General features: G+C 46.5%; 1 protein-coding gene across 1 annotated transcript in view; it reads right to left on the bottom strand.

The window, feature by feature from the left end:
• LOC140186762 (histone-lysine N-methyltransferase SUV39H2-like) overlaps positions 1-25427 on the bottom strand; it is a 50140-nt gene that overhangs the window by 14433 nt on the left and 10280 nt on the right. Inside the window, exons 2-3 of the mRNA XM_072241296.1 lie at positions 13595-13740; positions 5225-5893 (exon numbers count right to left, since the gene is read on the bottom strand). Of these exons, the coding sequence (XP_072097397.1) occupies positions 5225-5893; positions 13595-13740 (815 nt within the window). The remainder of the gene's footprint in view (positions 1-5224; positions 5894-13594; positions 13741-25427) is intronic.

Below are 25427 nucleotides of genomic sequence, written 5' to 3' on the forward strand. Positions count from 1 at the left end.
GGATTTACCCCCTCATGGATTCCGACGGTCTTGGGAGTGAAAGAATTCTCCCCACACCCACCAGACTTCCAAAGGCCTCTGCCAGGGTTTGTTTGAACTTCCAGACTTGAGGAAGTAGTTCAGTTGCGGCAGTAGCTCCGTAACGACAGAGGTGAATGTGAAGATTACGAAGACATGCTCAGTGGTACAGGAGCTAACTAATAAACCGGTCACTGAGTGTAGAAGGAGGTCCTCCTCGTTTACCTGCCCTCACACGATGAGATGGCTCTGTAATGATTTGCTTATTTAAAGATACGCCCCTCCGGCTTTCGAGCCACACCACCCAGCAACCCCAATTTAACCCTAACCTACTCAAGGGACAATTTACGATGCCCATTTCACCTAGCTGGTATGTCTTCGGACCGTGGGAGGAAACCGGAGCAGTCGGGAGGACCACAGAGGACACAGTGACAGAACTCCGATCTCTGACGCTCTGCGCTGCAATCGCACCACGCTAACCGCTACCATTGTGGCTCTCAAGCACAACATTCAGGAGCATTTTTGTCGTCCCATTACCGTTACGCACTGCCAGATCAACGGCACTCGATCATTGTACTTCCAGTCACTACCTGACAGTGAGCTGTCACTCAACCAGCAGCATGCCACCCTGGTAAAATAATCCATAAGATACAGGAGCTGAATTAGGCCATTTGGCCCATTGAGTCTGCTCCGCCATTTCATTAGCGCTGATCCAATTTTCCTCTCAGCTCCAATCTTCTGCCTTCTCCCCAAATCCCCTCATGCCCTGACCAATCAAGAATCTGTCAACCTCTGCCTTAAATAAACATAAAGACTTGGCCTCCACAGCTGCCCGTGGCAAAGAATTCCACAGATTCACCACTCTGGCTAAAGAAATTCCTCCTCATCTCCGTTCTAAACAGACACCCCTCTATGCGGAGGCTGTGTCCTCTCCACATCCACTCTATCACAGCCTTTCACCAATCCAATGCTGCCTGACCTGCTGAGTTCCTCCAACATGTGTGTGTGTTACTCCTTTACTTCATTCTAACATCAGCAATCCAGTGATAAGGCCAATAGAATATGCAATTAAAAAGATAAGGAGAGTGTTAATATTCTTATGAAGCAACTGGAAGACATCAAGGCTAACTCCTTGATATAAATAACAGATGAACGTCTGGAAGACAAGAGGTGTACTGAAGCGCGTTTCTAGTTGCATGGCTTCAAGGCCCAAAAGAACCTTGTCAGCATATGGAAATGGAAGTTCAACTGGTGAAAAATGCAGGCATTTCTAGGCATTAAATGGGACATGGAGGACATTACTGTAATTTTCAGCCTTGGTTTGGCTCTGGCTTCAGGAGTGAGAACAAACACCTTGAGTGCTAGTCAGGGGGATCCACAAGGACAGAAATTCAGTGCCTGCAAGCAAGAGCAAATACATCTCATTCCAACGACCGGTCCATGGTGAGATCCCACATGGATTATTGTGTACAGGCCTGAACCTGCCTGTGATAGAGCGAGTGCGTCTGGCTGATCGCTGGTCTGGGGCCTTTTCTCTTTGAAGACAGATTAAGGAGACTGGGTTCAAGAATGCTGAGGCTTTATGAGGCATTGGTCAGACCACACGAAGTATAGTGAGCAGTTCTGGTCCCAGATCTCCGAAGGGATGTGCTGCCTTGGAGAGGGTCCAGAGGAGGTTTACAAGAATGATCACAGGAATGAAAGGTTAACATATGAGGAGCAGTTGATGGCTGTGGGCCTATACTCTCTGGAGTTTAGAAGAATGAAGTGGGGGCCTTCATTGAAATTTGTCAAATATTGATAGAGTGGATATGGAGAGTATGTTTCCAATAATGGTGGAGTCTAAGACCAGAGGACGCAGCCTCAGAATAGAGGGTTGTCCCTTTAGAACAGAGATGGGAGGAATTTCTTTAGCCAGGGGGTGGTGAATCTGTGGAATTCATTAACACAGAGGCCAAGTCATTGGGTATATTTAAGGCAAAAGCTGATAGGTTCTTGATTTGACAACCCTGACTAAGGTTACAGCAAAGAAGGCAGGAGAATAAGGTTAAGAGGGGTAATAAATCAGCCATGATGGAATGACCAAGCAGAATGGATGGGCCGAACGGCTGAATTCTGCTCCTATGGTCTAAGAATTTCAGGGTTTCGAAGAATGGGAGGGAGGACACCTGCCTTGGCTAGGGTGTTAGGAATAAGAGTCACAACATCAACAATAAGGGTTGGCCATCTTGGACAAAGTGAAACAGCCACTTCTTCTCCTAGTGCAAGGTCAATCTTTGGAATTCTTCACCCAAGAAGCTCAGTTACTGAGGATATTCAAGATGGAGATCTAGAGCTTTTTGGACAGAACACCTCACAGTCCAGGACCTTGGCCCCACAATCTTGTGCTGACCTTTTAAACTACTGCAGAATCTACACTATCTAACCCTTCCCTTCCACATAACCCTCCATTTTTCTTTCATCCACGTGCCTATCCAAGGAGCCTTTTATATTCAATCAGGCTCGTGAGGCATGGCCTATCCCCTCACAAAGCCATGTTGACTATCCCTAATTAGTCTACGCTTCTCTACATTCTCAGAAGTTCTGTCTCTAAGAATCCTCTCCAATAGTTTGCCCACCTCTGACACAAGACTCACTGGTCTATAATCCCCAGGGTTATCCCTATTCCCTTTCTTGAACACAGGAATGACATTTGCCACCCTGCAACCTTCTGGTTCTACCCCCGTGGCAAAGTTTCAACAACCTCTTTCCTCATGCCCTGTCGTAACCTGAGATATATCCAGCCCCAGGGACTTACCTATCCTAACGTTTTCCAAAAGTTCCAGCACATTGACATCGTCATGTTCTGACGTTATCAGCCTGTTTTACTCTGCTCTCACAAATGTCAAAGTCCCTCTCACTGATGAATACCCAAGCAAAGTACTCATTGAAGACCTCCCCAACTCCTCTGACTCCAGGCACGTTTCCTCTTCTATCCCTGATCAGTTTTACCCTTGCTCCAGTCATCCACCTATTCTTCACAAACATGTAGAATGCCTTGGCGGTTTTCCTTAATCCTGTTCGCTAAGGCCTTCTAGCTCTCCTAAATCCATTCTTAAGCTCCTTCCTGGCTACCTTATCTGATCCTTGTTTCCCTAAACATTAAGTATGCTTCCTTCTTCCTCTTGACTAGATGTTGCACGTCTCCTGTCAACCATACTTCCGTTACCCTACCATCCTTCCTCTGCCTCGACGGAGAAACCCATCCAGAATCCCATGCAAGTGCTTCCCTAAGCAATCTCAACAATTCTGTTGTGCATTTCCCAGAGTACATCCTTTCCCAAATTACGCTCCCAAGTTCCTGTCTAGTAGCATCATAATTCACCTTCTCCTAATTAAACACTTTCTCATATTCAATCCCACTCCAAGGCTATAGTAAAGGTCAGGGAGTTGCGGTCACTGTGTCTGAAATATTTACCCATTGAGAGATCTGACCCTTGACCTAACTTACTGCCAAGCACCAGATTCAATATGGCTTCTCCTCAAGTTGGTCTGTCCACATGTCGAATAAGGAATCCTTTCTGGACACTCCTAACAAATTCTCTGCCATTTTGCACTAAGGAGATGCCAATCAATATTAGGGAAATTGAAGCTCCCATGACAACAACCTTGTTATTTTTGCACCTTTACAAAATCTGCCTCCAGATCTATTTCTCAGTGTCTCTGTTGCTATTGGTCTATTGAATAATCCCAACAGAGTGATTGTTCCCTTCTTTTTTCTGACTTCCACCAACACTGACTCAGTGGACAAAATCCTCCTTGATATCCTTCCTTTCTCCAGCTGTGATACTATCCCTGATTAGCAATGCTACACCCCAATTCTTTTACCCCCCCTCCCTGTCCCTCTTGAAATATCCAAACCCCAGAACATCCAGGCCTTGTGACAGCCACGTCTCTGTAGTGGCCACAGGATCGAAGGTGGGTCTCAGGAGCTGAGAGACAGCAGGTCTACCTGTTGTACCACAGAGCCACGACAACAGCAGTTCCACGTCACTGAGCCAAGTAAAATGGGGAAACCTACAGGAATCTCCTCCATCAGTAAAGAGTTTGTACATTCTCCCTCTGAGACCCCGTGGGTTTCCTCCGGGTGCTCCGGTTTCCTCCCACAGTCCAAAGATGTATCGGTTGGTAGGTGAATCGGTCATCGTAAATTGTCCCGTGGTTAGGTTAGGGTTAAATCAGGGGTTGCCGGGCAGCTTGAAGCTCTGGAGAGGCCTATCTCCTGCCATATCTCAATCAATGAATCAATAAATAGCCACCAACCAATCCCTGGGCAGAACACTGACAGGCTCAACAGCAAAAGCCAATCCAGACAGAGATAGACATCAATTAACCTCAGGCCCTTCACAACCCATAATCTAGACACGGTGATAACATGGGAGGAATGGGTGCACAGCAAGAACTAAGAGGGTTTATACAATAACAGATCAGCTTCTCTGGCAAACTGCCCGTGACTTACTGTTAATACAGCATAGTATTCAAGTTGACAGGTATCAAGATAAGAGGCACATTGACTGGACAGAGAGACTTTTTCCCAGGGTGTAGAAAGGCTAATATGGGGGGTGGGGGGTGGAGATTAAATTTAAGGTGATTGGAGGGAAGTATAAGGGGGGATGTCAGAGGTAGGGTTTTTTTTAATACAGAAATCAGTGGGTGTATAGAAAGTCCTGCCAGTGGTGGTAGAGACAGATATATTAGGGACACTTAAGAGACTCTTAGATAGGCATATGGATGACAGAAAAATGGAGGGCTATGTGAAGGGGGAGGATTTGATTGATGTTAAGAGTAGGTTAATAGGTCAGTTCAACACTATGGACTGTAGGGCCTGCACCGTTTGATGTTCTATGTAACTTCTGCCACACAATAAGCAAGGTATGGTAGCGTAATGCTTCATCGGAAGACCGGGACTCAATTCCTGCCGCCGTTTGCGAGGAGTTTGTACATTCTTCCCCCCGGCCACGTGGGTTTCCTCCCGTGTTCAAAGACACACAGCTTGGGGTTAACGAGTAGTGGGCATGCTACGTTGGCGCCAGAAGCATGATGACACTTGTGGGCTGCCCCCCCCCAATATACCCTCAGATGGCGTTGGTCGCCAGCACAAAGTGACGCATATCACTGCACATATCGGTGTGCGCTGGACAAATAAAGCTTTAAAAATGCTTCCTACCTCTCCAACGTATTCCATAACAAAACTATTCTTCTTGATCTTTTGGAGGGTTTTAATGCCCCACCCTCGCCCGTCTGAAGTTCGGAAGATGCAGAGGTCGTAGAGCGTGCCTTTCTGCACCACCCTGTTGGGACACTGGGGGCTGCACGCACAGCAAGAGTTACATTCGAAGATGGGCTTGCCCGGAGCGATCTTCAGCCGGGATTCTGCGTTGTAAGCAAACTGGGCCCCGGCTTCCTCCGGGCAGCACTTCCCTTCCAGGCAGTTGAAGCACTCGCAGCCGACCAGAGGTTCTTTGTTGAGGTTTATTCCGAGCGAGGGCTTGTACTGGTTGATATAGTGGAAGTCCAGTGGAGGCGGCTCAAAATCCACCTCATTTTCCACCAGGATCCTCCCTCGATGGTTCTTCTTTCTGTTGAGCTCCTCCTCCCAACGCCTCAGCGCCAGCCTTTGCTTCGACTTCTTGGTGATGTATTCCGAGAACACCAGTTTGAAATCTTTGCAGTTATTTAACTTCAGTTTCTTTGCCATTTTCACTTTCTCCAAGAATTTCTTCTGGTCCTCCTGAAACTGCTTCACCAGACCAATGCAACGGAGGTGCCTCCTGGGTTCCCACGTGTTCGTGCACTCCGGCCAACCCTTCCACTTCACAAAGTAGTACTCCTTACCCTAAAGGAGGGGTAAAAATAAATACATTAGATACCTCCTGGCAGTGCACAGTTTTGTTTTTAAAATATACGCATGAAAACGACAGCATGGCGGTAGGCATGGCACTTTAGTGTCAGGTTCAAATCCCGCCACTGGCTGTAAGGAGTTTGAACGCATGTTCTCCCTGTGACCGCGTGGCAATACTTGCAGGCTGCCCCCAGCACAATCCTTGGACTGTGTTGGTCGCTGACGCAAATGCTTTGATGTACATGTGAGAAATAAAAGTAATTTTTACCTTTGGTAAAACACACTGAATCCTACCTTCCCCCTACCCTGACTTCACCTATTACGTTCTAGCTTGTAATCCTTCCTCTCTCCCCACCTTTCTTATAAAATCATAAGAGTTAGGAGCAGAAGTAGGCCATTCAGCCCATCAGGTCTGCTCCGCCATTCAATTGTGGGCTGATCCAACTCTTCCAATCATCCCCACTCCCCTGCCTACGCCCCATACCCCTTTGATGGCCTGGCTAGTTATTCTGACTTCTTCCCCCTTCCTTTGCAGTCTCAGCTCAAAGCATGGACTCTTTATTCCACAGATGCTCCCTGCCCTGCTGAGTTCCTCCAGCATTTTGTGTGTGTTACTCTGCAGCGTCTCTGGTGTTTTAGCTTTTCATTGTACCTTGGTACATGGTTGTTGGTACCTAGTATTGTATTCAGCTCTGGACAATTCATTATAAATTGCTATATCACAGAAATCAGCCCCCCAGCCGTGGACTCTGTCTATGCTTCTCGCTGCCTCAGTAAAGCAGCCTCCCACCCCAGAGTTCTCTCTTCTCCCCCTCCCATCAGGCAGACAATACAAAAGCCTGAAAGTACACACATTCAGGCTGAAGGACAGCTCAACCTAATCTTTATCTATGGTAATGCACACGAAATGCCACCGACCCTCTCACCTGACTTCACCTATCACCTTCTAACTTGTATCCCTTCCCCTTCCCTCACCTACTGCAGAATGGCAGCAGAGGTTAGCACCACAGTGAACAGCACCAGCCACCCGGGTTCAAATCCCACCACCGTCTGTGACGAGTCTGTATGGTTTCCTCCGGATGCTCCGGTATCCTCCCACAGCCCAAAGGCGTACTGGTTGATAGGTTAATTGTTCATTGTAGATTGTCCCGTGATGAGGCTGGGGTTAAGCCAGGGTGGTGCAGCTCGCTGGGCTGGGCTGGAAGGGCGTACTTCCCATTGTATCTCAATAAATAAATAAAAAGCTTCACTGTAATTTTGACTCTTGAATGAACCTCACCTACAATAAGATGGCCTCACAACCTACCTCGTGACGATCCTGCACCTTACTGTTTACCTGCACTGCACCTTCTCTGCAACTGTTACACTTTATCCTGCATTGTTAGTTTTCCCTTGTTCTACCTCAACGCACTGTGCAATGAGCTGATCTGTGTGAACAGTATGCAAGACAGTTTGCCACTCTACCTCAGTACATGTGACAATAATAAATCAATCTTACCAAGTTGCAGGTTTTTAAAGCAAGGTTTTTTAAAACTGAATTAATTTATTTTAACGTTATTTAGAGGTACATTGTGGAACAGGCCCTTCCAACTCACTGAGCTGCACTGCCCAGCAACCACCGATTTTAACCCTAACCTAATCACGGGACAATTTACAATGACCAATTAACCTACTGACCAGTACCTCTTGGGACTGTGGGAGGAAACCAGAGCACCCGCAGGAAAACCACACGCATGCAGGAAGGTCATAAATACAAACTTTTGCAGACAGCACCGGAAGTGTGATGATATCCTGAGTTCTTCATTACGGACTGTGCCTTTAAAGCGAGAGAGAGAGAGCGAGAGAGCGAGAGAGCGAGAGAGAGAGAGAGAGAGAGACCGAGCAGCTCGTAAGTTGCTGCGGTGATGGAAGGGAGGTGGAGTTATTTGATGGACAATTGATGTTATGGTTTCTCTGCAGCTTGTTTTGAATATACAAGGACACACAGACACACACAGTTAGAGTCAAGATGGATTCCGTCAACTGGAGACACCAGTGAGTCGGTTGCTGGTTTAAACTTTCAGTAGCCCAAAAGGGGTGAGTTGAGATCGATCCTGAGTATTGATAAATGACTCTCACAAGTTCTCTGCAACTAGAACAAGTTTGCAGGAAGAGAAGAGGGGAGAGGAAAGTCTGAAACAGAAGAAACCTAGTGACAAAGAGATCACTGTTTGGACTCTCTCTCTAGGTAGCCCGTGAGGGTGAGTTTGGTTCCATTCGACTACGAAAGTGTGATCGTCACTTAGTTAATCCACAGGAGTGGGTTCTCTGGTGAGGGGAAAACCTTTGTGAATACCACATGTGTGTTTACCTTTTGTCTGGGTGTGGTAGTTCACTGAAGAAAGGCAAATCACTGTTGGAGTTATTTCAGATGTCGTGGAACTGGATAAGTGGCTATCACATTGTGTGTCTAGGGTAACCTTGTGGAATCTACCGGTGTGTCGACCCTTGCCTGGACGGTGGTTCCCTTGAAGAGGGTCCCCCTTGTGATAAGCTACTGTTGGTGATAATCCATACATGGACTCTGTTGGAGTATCCTGTGGCTACGACGTTGAGATCTCCTGTAGCTGAATTCGGGTGTGGTACCACTTGTGTTGAAAGGATATTCATTGAAGATCATTGTTGGTGATATTTCGTGTGTGGAGTGGAACAACTTTGGAGATAAAACCTACTACTATTGTTATCTTGTATTGCTGTTGTGGAATCTGTGGAATAGCGACGTAATTGCCTTCTCACAACACTTGCCTCTGGATTACAAACATCTCACATTAATTAACCTGTGCATCTGAACTGAACTTTTCTTATCTACCATCGTAAGACTGTATCAATTACCACCTAAGTTTAAAGAAGTTTGGGTTCTGTATTTACACACCTATATATGCATAAACTTTGCTAACCTGTCTGATTTATCTAGTTTTAAATTACTGTATTGCGTAGTTACTAATAAAAAAGTGTTAGTAACCTGCGAAAACAGACTCCAGGTGTGTTCCATTTCTGCTGGTTCTTTAACCCGCTGCGGGTTACGTAACAAAACTCAGATGCCCTGAACGGTAATAGTGTCGTGGTAACCGCCATGTTACCATGGCGCCCCATTATGAACCAATCCCAAGCAACTGATAGAGTCCCCTTACTATTGAGAGCAGAAGCTCAGATTACTCCGCAGTGTCCCGTTTAGTCAGCTTAAGGACAGGACAAGCAGCTTTTACAAACTCATGATTAAAAAGGAAAGTTGGACGAACAGTACACTGGATTGGTATGCTGCCAAAGACGAGCGAAATGTACTGTGGAGAACATTCTAACTGATTGCATGTGTATCTGGTACGGAAGCACTGTGTTATCCATTCATGTATAGCTTGACCCTTACGGGTTGCTGTCACGCCAGCCTGTGTGTTACATACTGAACGTAGTGTGAAGGGGCATTCTGGGGAGATGACTTACAATTCAAACAGCAGCACATGTGTACTCCTCACCTCTCCGCCTCTCGTGTTACTTACGGCCACTGGGCTTCGCACACATAACACACAGGATCAGGAAAAGCTGCAGAGGGTTGTCACCTCAGCCAGCTCCATGAAGGGCACTAGTTGGGAGGAGAAGATGGCGGCGCGCCTGTGTGTGCGCAGCCCTCCGGTGAAAACTGATATCATATCTGTTAAATAGGGCCCGTAGCCAATTCTGATTTGATAGAGAATGGACATGAAAGCACAGAGGAACACCTGGAGAAATTTCTGAAACACCCGTTTGCTGCTGTCGTTATTGTGCGGTCAGGAATCTTTCGGAGGGTAGGCCTCAAAATCCCCAGCCTTGCCTGCTTTTGGCGACTGAGAAGGAGGTCGAATCGTTCGGACAGAGATGGCGCTCAGTACTCGGTGTCGGAGAGCTGATCAGAGCTCGAAGTTTTCGGATGACTCAGAGTCAGATTGTGGTCGGCATGACAGGGAGGGTTTTTCTTCCTTCTCCCGTCTGCGTGAGATGTGGGACATTTGAGAAACTTTGAACTTTACTGTGCTCATGGACTTCTTCATCAAGTTATGGTATTGTTGCACTGTGGTAACTGTACATTATAATTATGTGTTTTGTCAGTTTTTTCAGTCTTGGTCTGTCCTGTTTTGTAATATCACACCAGAGGAAATAATGTATCATTTCTTAATGCATGCATTACTAAATGACAATAAAAAGGGGACTACATGTCTTCTAAATCTAAATATCTAAATAGCCACCCCACCATCAAGGACCCCTTCAAAAGGCAGCTCCTCAAGAAGGTGGCATCCATCATTAAGGACCCCCCCCCCCCCAATCACGCAGGACATGCCCCCTTCCCATTGCTAACATCGGGAAGGAGGTACAGGAGTCTGAAGGCACAGACTCAACATTTCAGGAGCACTTCTTCCCCTCCACCATCAGATTTCTGAATGGTCCATGAACCCACGAACACTACCTCAGTACTTACTCTCTTACTGCACTTTTTAAAAAATATTTCATCCTGTAAATCACAGGAATTTTTATGTATTCCACTGCACTGCTGCCGCAAAACGAATTTCACAACATATGTCAGTGACTTTGCTGCTGAATTGACAAGAGACTTGTGCTGTAGGTGAACGTGCAAAGGATGTTTCCTCTTCAGCAATGTTCCCTCTAATTTGTAATGACCAGTGCGCGCAAAAATCTTGTGCTGGGCAATTTTTTGCCCAGTGACAACAATACATGCCCATTGAATAATTTCTTCAATAAAAACGGTATAAATAAGGCCGTTCTAAAACCTGCAAACAAATCATCGCAAACTCCATGTTGACAATAACGTCCGCATCAGAAACCGGAAAAGGAAATGTGATTGTGTACGATTATGAAATATATTCAACATGCAAACGAGGTAGAGGGTGACGACCTTCTGTGCGCAGTTTAAATTCCTTCGTGTGCCAGCGGCAAAAGGTGTGGGCGCAAACACACGCACACCTCAGAGGGAACGTTGCTCTTGAGGGAGCATATGGAACTCAGGAACACCATTTACAAATTGGGGTGGCTGTCATCTATTTAAGTCAGAAATGAGGCAAAATTACTTCCCTCCTAGACTCGTGAGTATCTGAGATAGAGCTTATGAACATATTTAAGGCAGTGGTAGGTTATTACTTGATAAGTACTGGGGGGGGGGAACGTGGTGGAAGATCATCAGCTATGGGTGGCAGTTTAGAGTGGAGATCACATCAGGTCAACCGTGGTCCTATTGTATGGCGGTGGTGGTGGTTGTCCATTGTCTCTGACAATGACAGGAGACCCACGTGGGAGAGTTTTTAAGGTGGAAAGCCAGTGCACTGGGGCAGCTCCATCTCTTGCCCACAGAAGTCCGGGTCCAGTGGTATGAGTGAACGTCACAAACTGGTTCTTCCTTGGCTGCAGTGGATCACCATGACGTCTTCTGTGCCTTGTCATGCCCTTCGCTCTCCACGGAGCATTGCAGTACCACCTTCCTGGCTGTTGGGTCTCACTGTAGATCTCATCCCCCACAGTCTGCTGGAGCTGACTTCATGTGCTAGGACAGGCATGTCCCTCTCTCACTGGGGTACGAGGCCCACCAGCTGCCCTTGCCTGGTTTAGCCCGGCTTTCGAAGTGGGATGCAAACAGCTCCTTGGAGCCACAGGCGAGAGCTGAGTGTTCGGTGGGGCCGGAACGTAAGCTGCCTAAATGGACACGACAGGCCTGGTTCCTACACTTAATGTGTACATTCACCTTTCTAGAATTTATACATTTACATTTCTGTGTGTCAGCGTCTCAGAGGATCTAAACTGGTCCCAACACACTGACACAATCATGAAGAAGGCACTCCAGCTGCTCTACTTCATCAGGAGTTCGAGGAGATTCAGCACGTCACCAAATTTCTAAAAATGTACGGTGGAGAGCATTCTGACTGGCTGCATCACCGCCTGGTATGGAGGCTCCCATGCACAGGATTGCAAGAGGGTCGTAGACTTAACCAGCTCCATCATGGGCACAACCTTCCCCACCATCAGGAACATCTTCAGAAGGCAGAACCATTTGTGGAAGAGGAAAGTTAAAAGGTTGGCACAACATTGTGGGCCAAAAGGCCTGAACTGTGCTGTACTCTATGTTCAAGAAGATGGCATCTATCATTAAGCACTGTCAGGATCCAGGACCTGCCAGCTTCTACTGCTACCATCAGGGCACAGGTACAGAAGCTTGAAGACCCAAACTCAATGATTCAGAAACTTCTTTCTCCCCTCCACCATTAGATTCCTGAATGGACCAAGAACCCATGAACATCTCACTGTTTATTTTGTAATTACTTCTGCACTACACTGCTGCAGCAATACAACAGACCATGCCATCTACACTTAGTGGCCACCATGTTAGATACACCTGTACACCACCTTGTTCATGCAAATACCTGATCAGCCAATCACGTGGCAGTAAATCCATGCATAAAAGCATGTCGACATGGTCAAGAGGTTCAGTTGTTGTTCAGACCAAACATCAGTAAGGGGAAGAAATGTGATCTAAGTAACTTTGACCATGGAATGATTGTTGGTGCCAGACAGGATGGTTTGAGTATCTCAGAAACTGCTGATCTCCTGGGATTTTCATACACAACAATCTCTAGTTTACAGAGAATGGTGCGGAAAACAAAAAAACACCCAGTGAACGGCCAACATCCAAAGAGATACAAGAGGTAACTAAGAAAGTGACCACTGAGTATGCCAGTGATAATAAACCTGGTTCCCATGCCGAGAATATTCACAGCATACAGAGACAGATTTTTAATCACAGACAAAATCAGGGATGTAAGGGTCAGTGGCCTGGGGAGACATCATTGAAAACTAGAATACAGAAGCCTATAGCCAAAGTTTAGCAGAAAAGAGTTTATGATTCCATTTCCGACCTACCACACCATTAAACACAACCAATTGGTCCTCTGTCAATTATACAAGCAAGGATGTAATGTTGAGGCTTTAGACAGCTCTGGTGAGGCCTCACCTGGAGTACTGTGAGCAGTTTTGGGGCCCTCATCCAAGAAAGATGTGCTGACATTGGGGAGGGTTCAAAGGAGGTTCATGAAAATGATTCCAGGATTAAAGGACTTGTCATATGAAGAGCGTTTGATGGCTCTGGGTCTGTATGTACTGGAATTCAGAAGAGCTAGGGATGACCTCATTGAAACCTACCGAATGTTGGAAGGCCTCAATAGAGTGAATGTGGAGAGGATGTTTCCTATGGTGGGGGAGTCTAAGACCAGAGGGCACAGCCTCAGAATGGCGGGATGTCCATTTAGAACTGAGATAAGGAGGAACTTCTTTAGCCAGAGAGTGGTGACTCTGTGGAAATCGTTGCCACAGGCATCTGTGGAGACTAAGTCATTGGGTATATTTAAGGAAGACGTTGATAGATTCTTGATTAGTCAGGACATGAAGGAATACGGGGAGAAGACAGGAGATTGGGGCTGACAGGGAAATGGATTAGCCATGATGAAATGGCAGAGCAGATTCAGTGGGCCAAGTGGCCTAATTCTGCTCCTATATCTCATGGTCTCACGGTCCCATGCCGTCCTCCACTGTTAGCCCTCGTACCCCAACCACAGCCAATGAAGAGTGATCTCCCTTCATCCCAGCCGATACATCGACTGATGTCCATGTACAGGGAGCGCCTACCTTCTCTTTCTTGTATCCGCACAGATATTCCACCTCGTACTCCTTCAAGTCCTTTTTGGTGATCCCCAGGGCAGAGCAAGTGAGCTTCTCCGTTCGGCAGATCTCCTGGAGAATTTCAAATGATGCTAGACACGGGACACACCACACTGAGACACAAAGCAAACAGGACAGGGGTTAGAGTACAGCAGAGGGATAGGCCCTCCTGCCCACAATGTTCATTTTACTGAGGGACACAGCGCAGAATAGGCCCTTCCGGCCCTTCAAGCCCAGCGACCCCCCCCCCCCCCCCGATTTAACACTACCCTAATCACAGGACAATTTACAATAACCAACTGTGTGTGTGTGTGTGTGTGTGGGGGGGGGGTGTCGAAATGGACCAGTACAAGGGCGGCACAGTGGTGTAGCAGTCAGCGTAACACTATCACAGCACCAGCAACCTGGGCTCAATTCCCACCACTGTCTGTGTTTGTACGTTCTCCCCGTGACCACGTGGATTTCCTCCGGATGCTCTGGTTTCCTCCCACATTCCAAAGACGTACGGGTTTGTAGGTTAATTGGTCTCATTGGTGTAACTGAGCAGCATGAGCTCATTGGACTGCGCTGTATCTCAATAAATAAATGGAGGGCTAGCAGTTTATTGTTGTAACATGTACCGGGATACCGCGTAAAAACTTGGTACATGACATCCAGGCAGGTCATCTCCCCACATAAACACATTGAGATACAAGAAGAAAACAAAATACAGAAAAATTAAACACAAGAGATTCTGCAGATGCCGGAAATCCACAGCAGCACACACAAAGTGCCGGAGGAACTCGGCAGGTCAGGCAGCATCGATGGAGATGAATAAACAGTCGACATTCCTGGCCGAGACCCTTCATCAGGACTGAGACGGAAGGGGGAAAGACGCCAGAATAAAAAGGCGGGGAAGGGGAAGGAGGATAGCGAGGAGGTGAGAGGTGAAGCCAGGTGGGTGGGAAAGGTAAAACGCTGGAGAGGAAGGAATCTTTCAGGAGAGGAGAGTGGACCATAGGAGAAAGGGAAGGAGGTGGATCACCAGGGGTAACTAATGGGCAAGTGAGAAAAAGGCAAAGGGCCAGAGTAGGGAATAGGAGAGGAGAGGGGGAGAGAATTTTTTTTTAAACTGGAAGGAGAAATTGATATTTACGCCATCAGATTGGAGGCTACCTAGGTGAATATAAGGTGTCGCTCATCCACCCTGGGGGTGGCCTCCTCTTGGCACAAGAAGAGGCCATGGACTGATACATCGGAACGGGAATGGGAATGGAAATTAAAATGTTTGGCCACAGGGAAGTTCCGCTTTTGACAGATGGTGTGCAGGCGCTCGACGAAGAGGTCCCCCAGTGGAGAGGAGGCCACATCGGGAGCACCGAACACAGCGGACAACCCCAGCAGATTTGCAGGGGAAGTGTTGCCTCACATGGAGGGCCTGCTTGGGGCATGGATGCTGCCTGACTTGCTGAGACCCTCCGGCACTTTGAGTGTGTTGCTGCAGTTACAGAGAGTGCTGTGCAAGTGCCCAGGAAAGTTCAGATGAAATTTAACCTGAGGGTGATTGGTGGAACCAGATAGTGGGGAGAGGCATAGAGGATCAAGGTTCCAGAGCAAGTTTATTCACCATATATACATTTACACGTATTAGGAATTTGCTGTGGGGCGTTGGTCAGGGTGCGACATAGAACAAAAACAACACATTCAACAATTATAAGGAATATCGTAGAGACAGAAACAGGCAGGGAGGGAGGAGAGGAGAAGGGAATGGCAAAGAGAAACAAAGGAAGAAGAAACTTGGGTGGACAGGTGAGTGTGTGTGGGAGGAATTGATTTATTAGAAGGGGTGATTGATAAGTTCATGGCCTAAGGTAGAAGGAGTCAGTTTTAGAAAACCTAGTACATTTATTTTTCAACATAGTCCCCTCCTACATGTACACGCTTAGTCCAGCAGTCGTGGAGCATATGGATCCCTTCTTTGTATAAGTGGTCCACAGCAGGGGTGATTGATAAGTTCGTGGCCTGAGGTAGAAGGAGTTGAGTTATACAGCTCTCGTTACATGCACGTGCAGTTCAACTCCTTGTGTGAAAATGCAGAAAGTTTGAAGTTTCTTCTCATTTCCTTCTACTTTAGGCCACGAACTTATCAATCACCCCTGCTGTGGACCACCTCTAGAGGTCCAAGACGCCGACTTCTACAAAGAAGGGATCCGTATGCTCCACGACCGCTGGACTAAGTGTGTAAATGTAGGAAATATAAATGTGCTAGGTTTTCTAAAATTGACTCCTTCCACCTTAGGCCACGAACTTATCAATCACCCCTCGTATTGCCACATGAACCAAGGCACAGCGAAAAGCTTGTCTTGTATATGGTTCATACAGATCAGGTCATTACATGGACCATTGAGGTAGAACAAGGTAAAACAATACAAAATGCAGAATAAAGTGTAACAGCTACAGAGAGAGTGCAGAGCAGGTAAACAATAAGGTGCAAGGCCATAACGGGGTAGTAGCTACAGTGCGTACCATCTACAAAAAGTACTGCAGGTACTTGTCAAAGTTACTAACTGGTTGTATCATGGCCTGGTATGGAAACACCAAATGCCCATGAATGGAAAAGGCTGCAGAAAATGGCGGATAAAGCCCAGTCCATCACAGGCAAAGCCCTTCCCACCACTGAGCACACCTACAAGGAGCGGTGACACAAGAATTCAACATCCACCAGGCGAGGGTCTCTCACACTACCACCATTGGGCAAGAGGTCCCACACCTCCAAGTGCAGGGACAGTTTTCCTCTACAACCACCAGGCTCCTGAACCAGTGTGGATAACTACACTCAACTCTGAGCTGATTCCACAACCTAGACTCACTTTACAATCCATGTTCTCAGTAGTAATTTTTTATTTGTAGTTTGTCTTCTTTTTCACATTGTCAGTCTTTGTTTGTGTATAGTTTTGCATAAATTCTATTGTATCTTACGTAAACGCACCTCCTTATCCATAGGAATAAGACACAAGCTCAGAATTAGGCCATTCAGCCAATCGAGTCTACTGTGCCATTCCATCATGGCTGATTTATTATCCCTCTCAACCTCATTCTCCAGTCTTCTCCTTGTAACCTTTGATACCCTGACTAATCAAGAACTCATCAACCTCCACTTAAAATATACCCAATGACTTGGCTTCTACAGCTGTCTGTAGCCATGAGTTCCACAGATTCACCACCGAGGCAAAAAAAGGGCTTGCTTCCCAACCTTTCTTATGCCTTGGACCAATACCATTAAGCAAGGACTCCGTTAAAGAAATTCCTGCTCATCTCTGTTCTAAAGCTGTGCCCTCAGTCCTAGACTCTCCCAGTATACAAAACATCCTCTCCAAGTCCATTCTGTCTAGGCCTTTTGATATCTCATAGATTTCAATGAGATTTCCCCCTAATTCTTCTAAACTCAAGCAAGTACAGGCGCAGAGCCATTGAATGTTCCCCATACATTAACCCTTTCATTCCCAGAATCATTCTCATGAACTTCCTCTACACCCTCTCCAATGCCAGCAGATCCTTTCTTTGACCGGGGGGGGGGGGGGGGGGGTCCAAGACTGCTCACAATACTCCAAGTGCAGCCTGACTAACGCTTTATAAAGCCTCACCATTGCATCCTTGCTTTTAAATTCTAGTCCTCTTTCCTTTGGCAAATAGGAACGACAGCAGCAAGCTAAAGTTTAAATTCAATAGTCCAAAATAGAAACTTGTTTCCCTTACCCACTGCCCTTCCTGGACATCCAGTTGGACTGCTCAGTAGTACATTCCCCCTAGCACGTTCATCTGGCAGGGGTAGATTGCAATGCACTTCTATCTGTGTGGACAGATAGTGTGTATCTTACAACAACCAAGCAGCAGAATTCATTTCGCTAGGTAAGTGATTTTAACAACTCCTCTCCATAACAGGAATATATTAAGCTCTTCTGAACAAATTTAATGCCTGTGTACATTCAATTATTGCGAGGGGAAAAGAGAATCATTATTGTAATCAATTACAATAGTTACCAGTAATTAATTAATCACTTTAACTGTAGTATTTACAAACGTACATCATCGTAAATGCTTTGGATTTAATGGTTAGGTGAGGTTTGAAGTTATTCATGTAACAGCATAATGGGGGAAAGGACACTGACAGAAATGTCATGGTGGGCGAGAGGGAACGAGAGAGCACACACAGGAAAAATGAGTGCGCAGGCAAAGGAGAGGGAGAGGGGGTGTGAGAGGGGGAGAGAAAGAGATGAAAATGAAGATTTTGGGGGGGAAAGGAATCTCCTGAATCTGGGGGTCCCAAAACTGAAGGCGCTTCACCAGTTGCCAAGTGATCCTGTTATCGGGAGTACAAGTGGGTGGAAATGAAGAGGGTCATGTGCTTGTGGTTACACATGGGGAGGGCAAGAACACAGAAAGGGCGAGAGTCAGTATGTGAGTACAGGGCTGTTGAGGAGACCAAATCCAAATGACCAAACTAAAAGGAGACTGGTAAACTGGTTAATTAGTGTCATGTGTACCAAGATACAGTGAAAAGCTTGTTTGGCACACTGCTCATACAGATCAAATCATTACACAGTGCATTGAGGTAGTACAAAGGAAAACAATAGCAGAATTCAGAATAAAGTGTAACAGTTACAGACAGAGTAAAGTGCAAAATGATCACGAATTAGATTGTGAGGTCCACACTCCAGTTTATATTGAGGAACCATTATAAGAGCGGGGTACAAACTGTCATTGAGCCTGGTGATACGTCCTGTCAGGCTTTGGTACCTTCCGCCTCATGGGAGAGGGGAAAAGAGAGAATGTCCGGGGTGGGTAGTAACTGGCTGCCTTACGGAGGCAGAGGGCAGTGTCAACAAGAGTCCATAGGGGGACGCTAGCTCCTGTGGTGTGCTGAGCCGTGTCAACAACTCTGCAGTTTCTTGTGGTCATGTGCAGAGCTGTTGTCATACCAAGCTGTGATGCATCCTGACAGGACGCTTTCTGTAGTGCATCGATAACAATTGGTGACCCTTCATCAGGAGTGATCTCAGCCCAGAATGTCAACTGTTCGTTCCCCTCCATAGATGCTGGCCGACCTGGTGTGTGTGTGTGTGTGTGTGTGTGTGTGTGTGTGTGTGTGTGTGTGTGTGTGTGTGTGTGTGTGTGTGTGTGTGTGTGTGTGTGTGTGTGTGTGTGTGTGTGTGTGTGAGAGAGAGAGAGAGAGAGCGCGCGCGCGCGTCTGTGTGTGTGTGTGTGTGTGTGAGAGAGAGAGACAGACAGACAGACAGACACACACACACACACACACACAGGATTTCCAGCATCATCTGCAGAAACTCATGTTTGTTTATTCTTCAGCCTTGGGATCTGGGCTTCTCTGAACAGGCTAATACTTGTTCCCACTACCTCAGTGACCAAGTTCAACTGCAGAAGGCAACGGCGAATACCCTCAACCTGCAGATTCCCTTCCACGGTGCACACCTTCCTGACTTGGAAACACATCACCATTCCCCCATCAACACTGGACGTAAACCCTGAATTGCTCTGCCCAGCAACTCTGTGGGAGCACCTTTACCAGCGGTTCAAGAAGCAGCTCTCACCACCTTCCCCAGGGTGTTTAGGGATGGTCAATGACAAAACATTGTATCTATTTGGAACATTGTTTGCAATTATGGGCGCCATACTACAGGAAAGGTGTCATCAAGCTAGAAGGGGTGCAGTAAAGAGTCATAGGACTTTGCCTGGATTGAATTTGAAAGTTTTTTGTACATAAGATCTGCTGGAAATCCTGAGATCTGCAAACTGCTGAGGGCCAGATCAGAGGCATTCAATTCTGGCAACCAAGAAAGTAACAAGAGGTCCAGGTATGATCTCCAGAAAGCCATCTCACAGGCGAAGTGGCAATTCCGGACTAAACTTGAATCAATGAAGGATGCTCGACAGTTGTGGCAGGCTTGAACGCTATCACCTCTTACAAAGTGATATTGAGCGATATAGGTGACAACAGGGCTTCACTCCCAGATGAGCTCAATGCCTTCTATGCTCGCTTTGACTGTCAGAACATGGAGGAACCATCACAGACTCCCACAATCCCTGATGACCCTGTGATTTCAGTCTCTGAGGCCAACGTGAGTGTGAGGATAAACCCACGAAAAGTATCTGGTGCAGAAGTAAAGACCAGTACTGATCAACTGGCTGTGATCACTTAACCTCTCACTTTGGCAGTCTAAGGTACCCATCTACTCCAAGCAGGCTTCAAGCTTATACTGGTGCCCAAGAGAACATGGTAACCTGCCTCAACAGCCATCGTCCATAGCATACCACTGTGATTAAGTGTTTTGAATGGTTGGTGATGAAACATATCAACTCCTGCCAAAGACAAGACTTGGATCCACCCCAATTTGCCTACTGGCACAAGGTCCATAGCAGATGCCATCTCACTGGCTCTTCCCTCAACCCTGGAACATCTGGACAGCAAAGATGTACACTTCAGGATGCTCTTTATCGACTACGCCTCTGCATTCATTGCTATCATCCCCTCATCGATTCTATTAGGGTTATTGGCCTTATTGAGTATACCCACAAGAAAACGAATCTCAGAGTTGTATATAGTTTGCTTTGAACTTTGAATGTTCCCCCTGTGACCATGTGTGTTTCCTCCGGGTGCTCCGGTTTCCTCCCACAGTCCAAAGGCGTACGATTTAGTCAGGGTTGGTAAGTTGTGAGCATGCTACGTTGGCACCAGAAGTACGGCAACACCTCTGGTCTGACCTCATCACACCCTCTGATTGTGTTGGTCAGTGACGCAAACCACACATTTTGCTGTATGTTTCGATATACATGTGACAAATAAAGCTAAACTTCATCTCTGCTCTACTCCACGCTAGCCTTCTGAGTCTATGCCTGTCCAAGAACATTGACCTGACATGCTGTCTCTTGGGACATTCTTCATCATCATCGTTGTGACATGGGCGATCATGGTCCCACGACCACGATTGCTCTCAAAAAAATTTTCTACGGGAATGGTTTGCCACGGCCTTCTTCTGGGCAGTGTCTTTACAAGACAGGTGACCCCAGCCATTATCAATACTCTTCAGAGTTTGTCTGCCTGGAGTCAGTGGTCGCATAGCCAGGACTTGTGATGTGCACCAGCTGCTCATCTGACCATCCACCACCTGCTCCCACGGACTCACGTGACCCTGATCGGGGGGCTAAGCTGGTGCTACACCCTTGCCCAAGGGTGACCTGCAGGCTAGCAGAGGTAGGAACGCCTTACACACCTTTGGTAGAAGCATCTCCATCCTACCACCCAACATTGGACATTCTCACACGCAAAAAACTGATGGTAAGCTACAGGAGGGATGGCGATCAGAAGCTTGGTCAATTAGGCAGATTGCATTGATGTTTAAAAGTACGAAGAGGTGGGGGGGAGGGGCAAAGCAAACTGATAAAACACTGGAGGAACACAGTGGATCAGGCAGCATCTAGGGAGGGAAATGGACAGTGGACGTTTTGAGTCAAGAACCTTCACTAGGAATCAATGTCAGAGAAGTTTAGGGGGAAGATTCCAGAACTCAGGACTCTGGTAACTGAAGGCACAGCCACCAGGAGCACAGCAATTCAATTCTGCGATGGTCAAGGGGGTCAGATGGAAATACAAGGGATTCTGCAGATGCTGGAAACCTGGAGCAACACACCCAGAGTGGTGGAGGAACCTCCTGAGTCCCATCGGCGTGTTGTCAAGTGGTCACAATTAAGAGGGCACAGAGATCAAGGCGGGCGGTGGGGAATTGGTTGTAAGGCTGAAAGGTGTAAAGGAAGCAGAGGGGGGCAAGATGAAGATCAGTACATGCGAGGAATAGACAGGGGAGATAATCAAAAGCTTTTCCCTACAATAAGGCTATCAAAAAATGAGGACAAGGGTTTAAGGTGAAAGGTAGGAGAATTAAAGGTCACCTTAGGGATACATTTTTTCAACCCACTGTAGCTGAAAGCGATCAGAACATAGGACAGCACAGTTCAAGCCCTTCTGCCCACAAAGTTGTGCTGACCTTATAACCTACTCTAAGATCAATCTAACCCTTCCCTTCCACATAGCCCTCCATTTTTCTTCCATCCAGTTGTCTAAGTTTCTTAAATGTCCCTAATGTATGTGCCTCTACCAGCCTTCCTGACAAAATGTTCCAAACACCCACCAACCACTGTGTAAAAAAAAATCACTATTTCTGACATCCCCCCCTGCACTTTCCTCCAATCACCTTAAAATTATACCCACTCGTATTAACCATTTCCACCCTAGGGAAAATGTATTTGGCTAATGCCCCACCTCCCCCTCGTACCCCATCCGTTATTTATTTATATACACACATTCTTTTTCTCTCTTTCCTTTTTTACCCTCTGTCCCTCTGACTATACCCCTTGCCCATCCTCCGGATTTCTCCCCCTCCCCCTTGTCTTTCTCCCTGGGCCTTCTGTCCCATGATCCTCTCATATCCCCTTTGCCAATCACCTGTCCAGCTCTTGGCTCCATCCCTCCCTCTCCTGTCTTCTCCTATCATTTTGGATCTCCCCCTCCCCCTCTCACTTTCAAATCTCTTACTCACTCTTCCTTCAGTTAGTCCTGACGAAGGGTCTCGGCCCGAAACGTCGACTGCACCTCTTCCTAGAGATGCTGCCTGGCCTGCTGCGTTCACCAGCAATTTATGTCTCATCATCTTGAACACCTCTATCAAGTCACCCTCCCTCGCTCCTGAGAGAAAAGCCCAGCTTGCTCAGCTTTTCCTCATAAGACACGAGAGATTTTGTTTGTCACCTAAAACGCTCAAAAACTTCCACATATGTACCTTGGAGAGCATTCTGATGGGCTGCATCACTGTCTGGTATGGGGCGGGGTTATGACACAGGATCAAAAGAAGCTAGAGAAGGTCGTAAAATTAGTCAGCCCCATCTTGGGCACTAGCCTCTGTATTATCCAAGACATCTTCAAGGAGTGGTGCCTCAGAAAGGCAGAGTCCATTATTAAACATAGAAACATAGAAAATAGGTGCAGGAGTAGGCCATTTGGCCCTTCAAGCCTGCACCGCCATTCAGTATGATCATGGCTGATCATCCAACTCAGAACCCTGTACCAGCCTTCCCTCCATACCCCCTGATCCCTTTAGCCACAAGGGCCATATCTAACTCCCTCTTAAATATAGCCAATGAACTGGCCTCAACTGTTTCCTGTGGCAGAGAATTCCACAGATTCACCACTCTCTGTGTGAAGAAGTTTTTCCTAATCTCAGTCCTAAAAGGCTTCCCCTTTATCTTCAAACTGTGACGCCTCGTTCTGGACTTCCCCAACATCGGAAACAATCTTCCTGCATCTAGCCTGTCCAATCTCTTTACGATTTTATACGTTTCAATCAGATCCCCCCTCAATCTTCTAAATTCCAACGAGTATAAGCCTAGCTCATCCAGTCTTTCATCATATGAAAGTCCTGCCATCCCAGGAATCAATCTTCTTTGTACTCTCTCTATGGCAAGGATGTCTTTCCTCAGATTAGGGGACCAAAACTGCACACAATACTCCAGGTGTGGTCTCACCAAGGCCTTGTACAACTGCAGTAGTACCTCCCTACTCCTGTACTCGAATCCTCTTGCTATGAATGCCAGCATACTATTCGCCTTTTTCACTGCTTGCTGTACCTGCATGCCCACTTTCAATGACTGGTGTATAATGACACCCAGGTCTCGTTGCACCTCCCCTTTACCTAATCGGCCACAATTCAGATAATAATCTGTTTTCCTATTTCTGCCACCAAAGTGGATAACTTCACATTTATCCACATTAAATTGTATCTGCCATGAATTTGCCCACTCACCCAACCTATCCAAGTCACCCTGCATCCTCTTAGCATCCTCCTCACAGCTAACACTGCCGCCCAGCTTCGTGTCATCCGCAAACTTGGAGATGCTGCATTTAATTCCCTCATCCAAGTCATTAATATATATTGGAAACAACTGGGGTCCCAGCACTGAGCCTTGCGGTACCCCACTAGTCACTGCCTGCCAAGACCCCCATCCAGGACATGCCCTCTTCTCAACGTTACCGTCAGGAAGGAGGTACAGAGCCTGAAGGCACACACTCAGCGATCCAGGAACAGCTTCTTTCCCTGGGCCATCTGATTCCTCAATGGACATTGAACCTATGAACACCACCTTAGTTTTTTTAAATATTATTCCTGCTTTGGCACTGTTTTTAATTCAATTATTTAATAAACAAATATATACTTACTGTAATTGATTTACTTACTTTTTTCTGTATTATCATGTATTGCATTATACTGCCGCTGCTAAGTTAGCAAATTTCACAACATATGCTTCTGATATTAAACCTGATTCTGATAAGACATGCCCTTTAATCTAGCATACTGTAAATCTGCTCTGCATCCTCTCTGAAGCTTTCACGTACTTTCTACAATGGGGCGACCGGAACTGAACACAATCGTCCAAATGTGGTCGAACCAGGTTTACAGAGCTGCAACATTACCTCATGGCTCTTAATCTCAATCCTCTGATGAATGAAGGACAAAACACCATATGCCTTCTTAACCACCCTATCAACCTGCATAGTAGCTTTGAGGGATCTATGGATGTGGACCCCCAAGTTCCCTCTGCTCCTCCACACTGATAACAAAGCTGCCATTAACCCTGTATACCGCCTTCAAATTCGACCTTCCGAAGTGAATCACTTCACACTTTTTCTGGGTTGAACTCCGTCAGCCACTTCCCAGCCCAGCTCTGCATCCCTAAACAAGATGCTCAAGTTGGAGCCAGTGTGGGTGGGCAAACACAGGAGTGAGGGCTGTCGTGAGATGGTGCAGAGGCAGCAGGGTTTCCCTAATACGATATGGCATAAGAGCAGAATTAGGACATTCAGCCCATCGGATCAGCTCCACCATTTCATCATGGAAGATACATTTCCCTCTCAACCGCATTCTTCTAACTTCTCCCCATAACCTTTCATGGCCTGACTAATGAAGAATCTATCAACCTCCGCCTTAAATATACCCAATGACTTGGCCTCCACAGCTGCCAGTGCAAACAAGAGATCCAGAGATTCACCACCTTTTGGTTAAAGAAATACCTCATCTCCATTCTAAATGGACATCCCTCTATTCTGAAGTTGTGCCTTCTGGTCCTGGACTGCCCCACCATAGGAAGCATCCTCTCCGCATCCACTGTATCTAGGCCTTTCAACATTTGATAGGTTTCAATGAGATAACCTCTCATTCTTCTAAATTCCAGTGAGTACGGGCCCACTGAAACTCAATACATTTGAAAGGGCACATGGCAAAAGCTTTTCATAAATTCCACGCTTAATTGTTTGTGTGTTATTAGTTGAGGCAGATTGTGTTTGTCTATTATTGTGACTTGGATGAAGATCGGACCACATTGTATGAATAATTAATGTAGAAAACCAGATAATTGCAAAGGGTTCACAAATTTTCTCTTGCAATTGTACATCCTTGCTTTTATATTCTAGTCCTCTCAAAATTAATGCTAACATTGCATTTGCCTTCCTCACCACCAATTTAACCTGCAAATTAACCTTTAGGGAATCCTACACAAGGACTCACAAGCCCCTTTGTCTCTTCAAGTTTAGAAAATAGCCTCTGCTTTTATTTCTTCTACCAAAGTGCACAATCATACACTTTCCAACACTATATTCCATTTGACACCTCTTTGACCATTCTTCTAATCTGTCCAAGTCAGTCTGTAGCCTCCCTGCTTCCACGACACTATCTGCCCCTCCACCTATCTTCATATC

The sequence above is a fragment of the Mobula birostris genome, chromosome 23 (assembly GCF_030028105.1).
Source record: "Mobula birostris isolate sMobBir1 chromosome 23, sMobBir1.hap1, whole genome shotgun sequence".
Lineage (NCBI taxonomy): Eukaryota > Metazoa > Chordata > Chondrichthyes > Myliobatiformes > Myliobatidae > Mobula > Mobula birostris.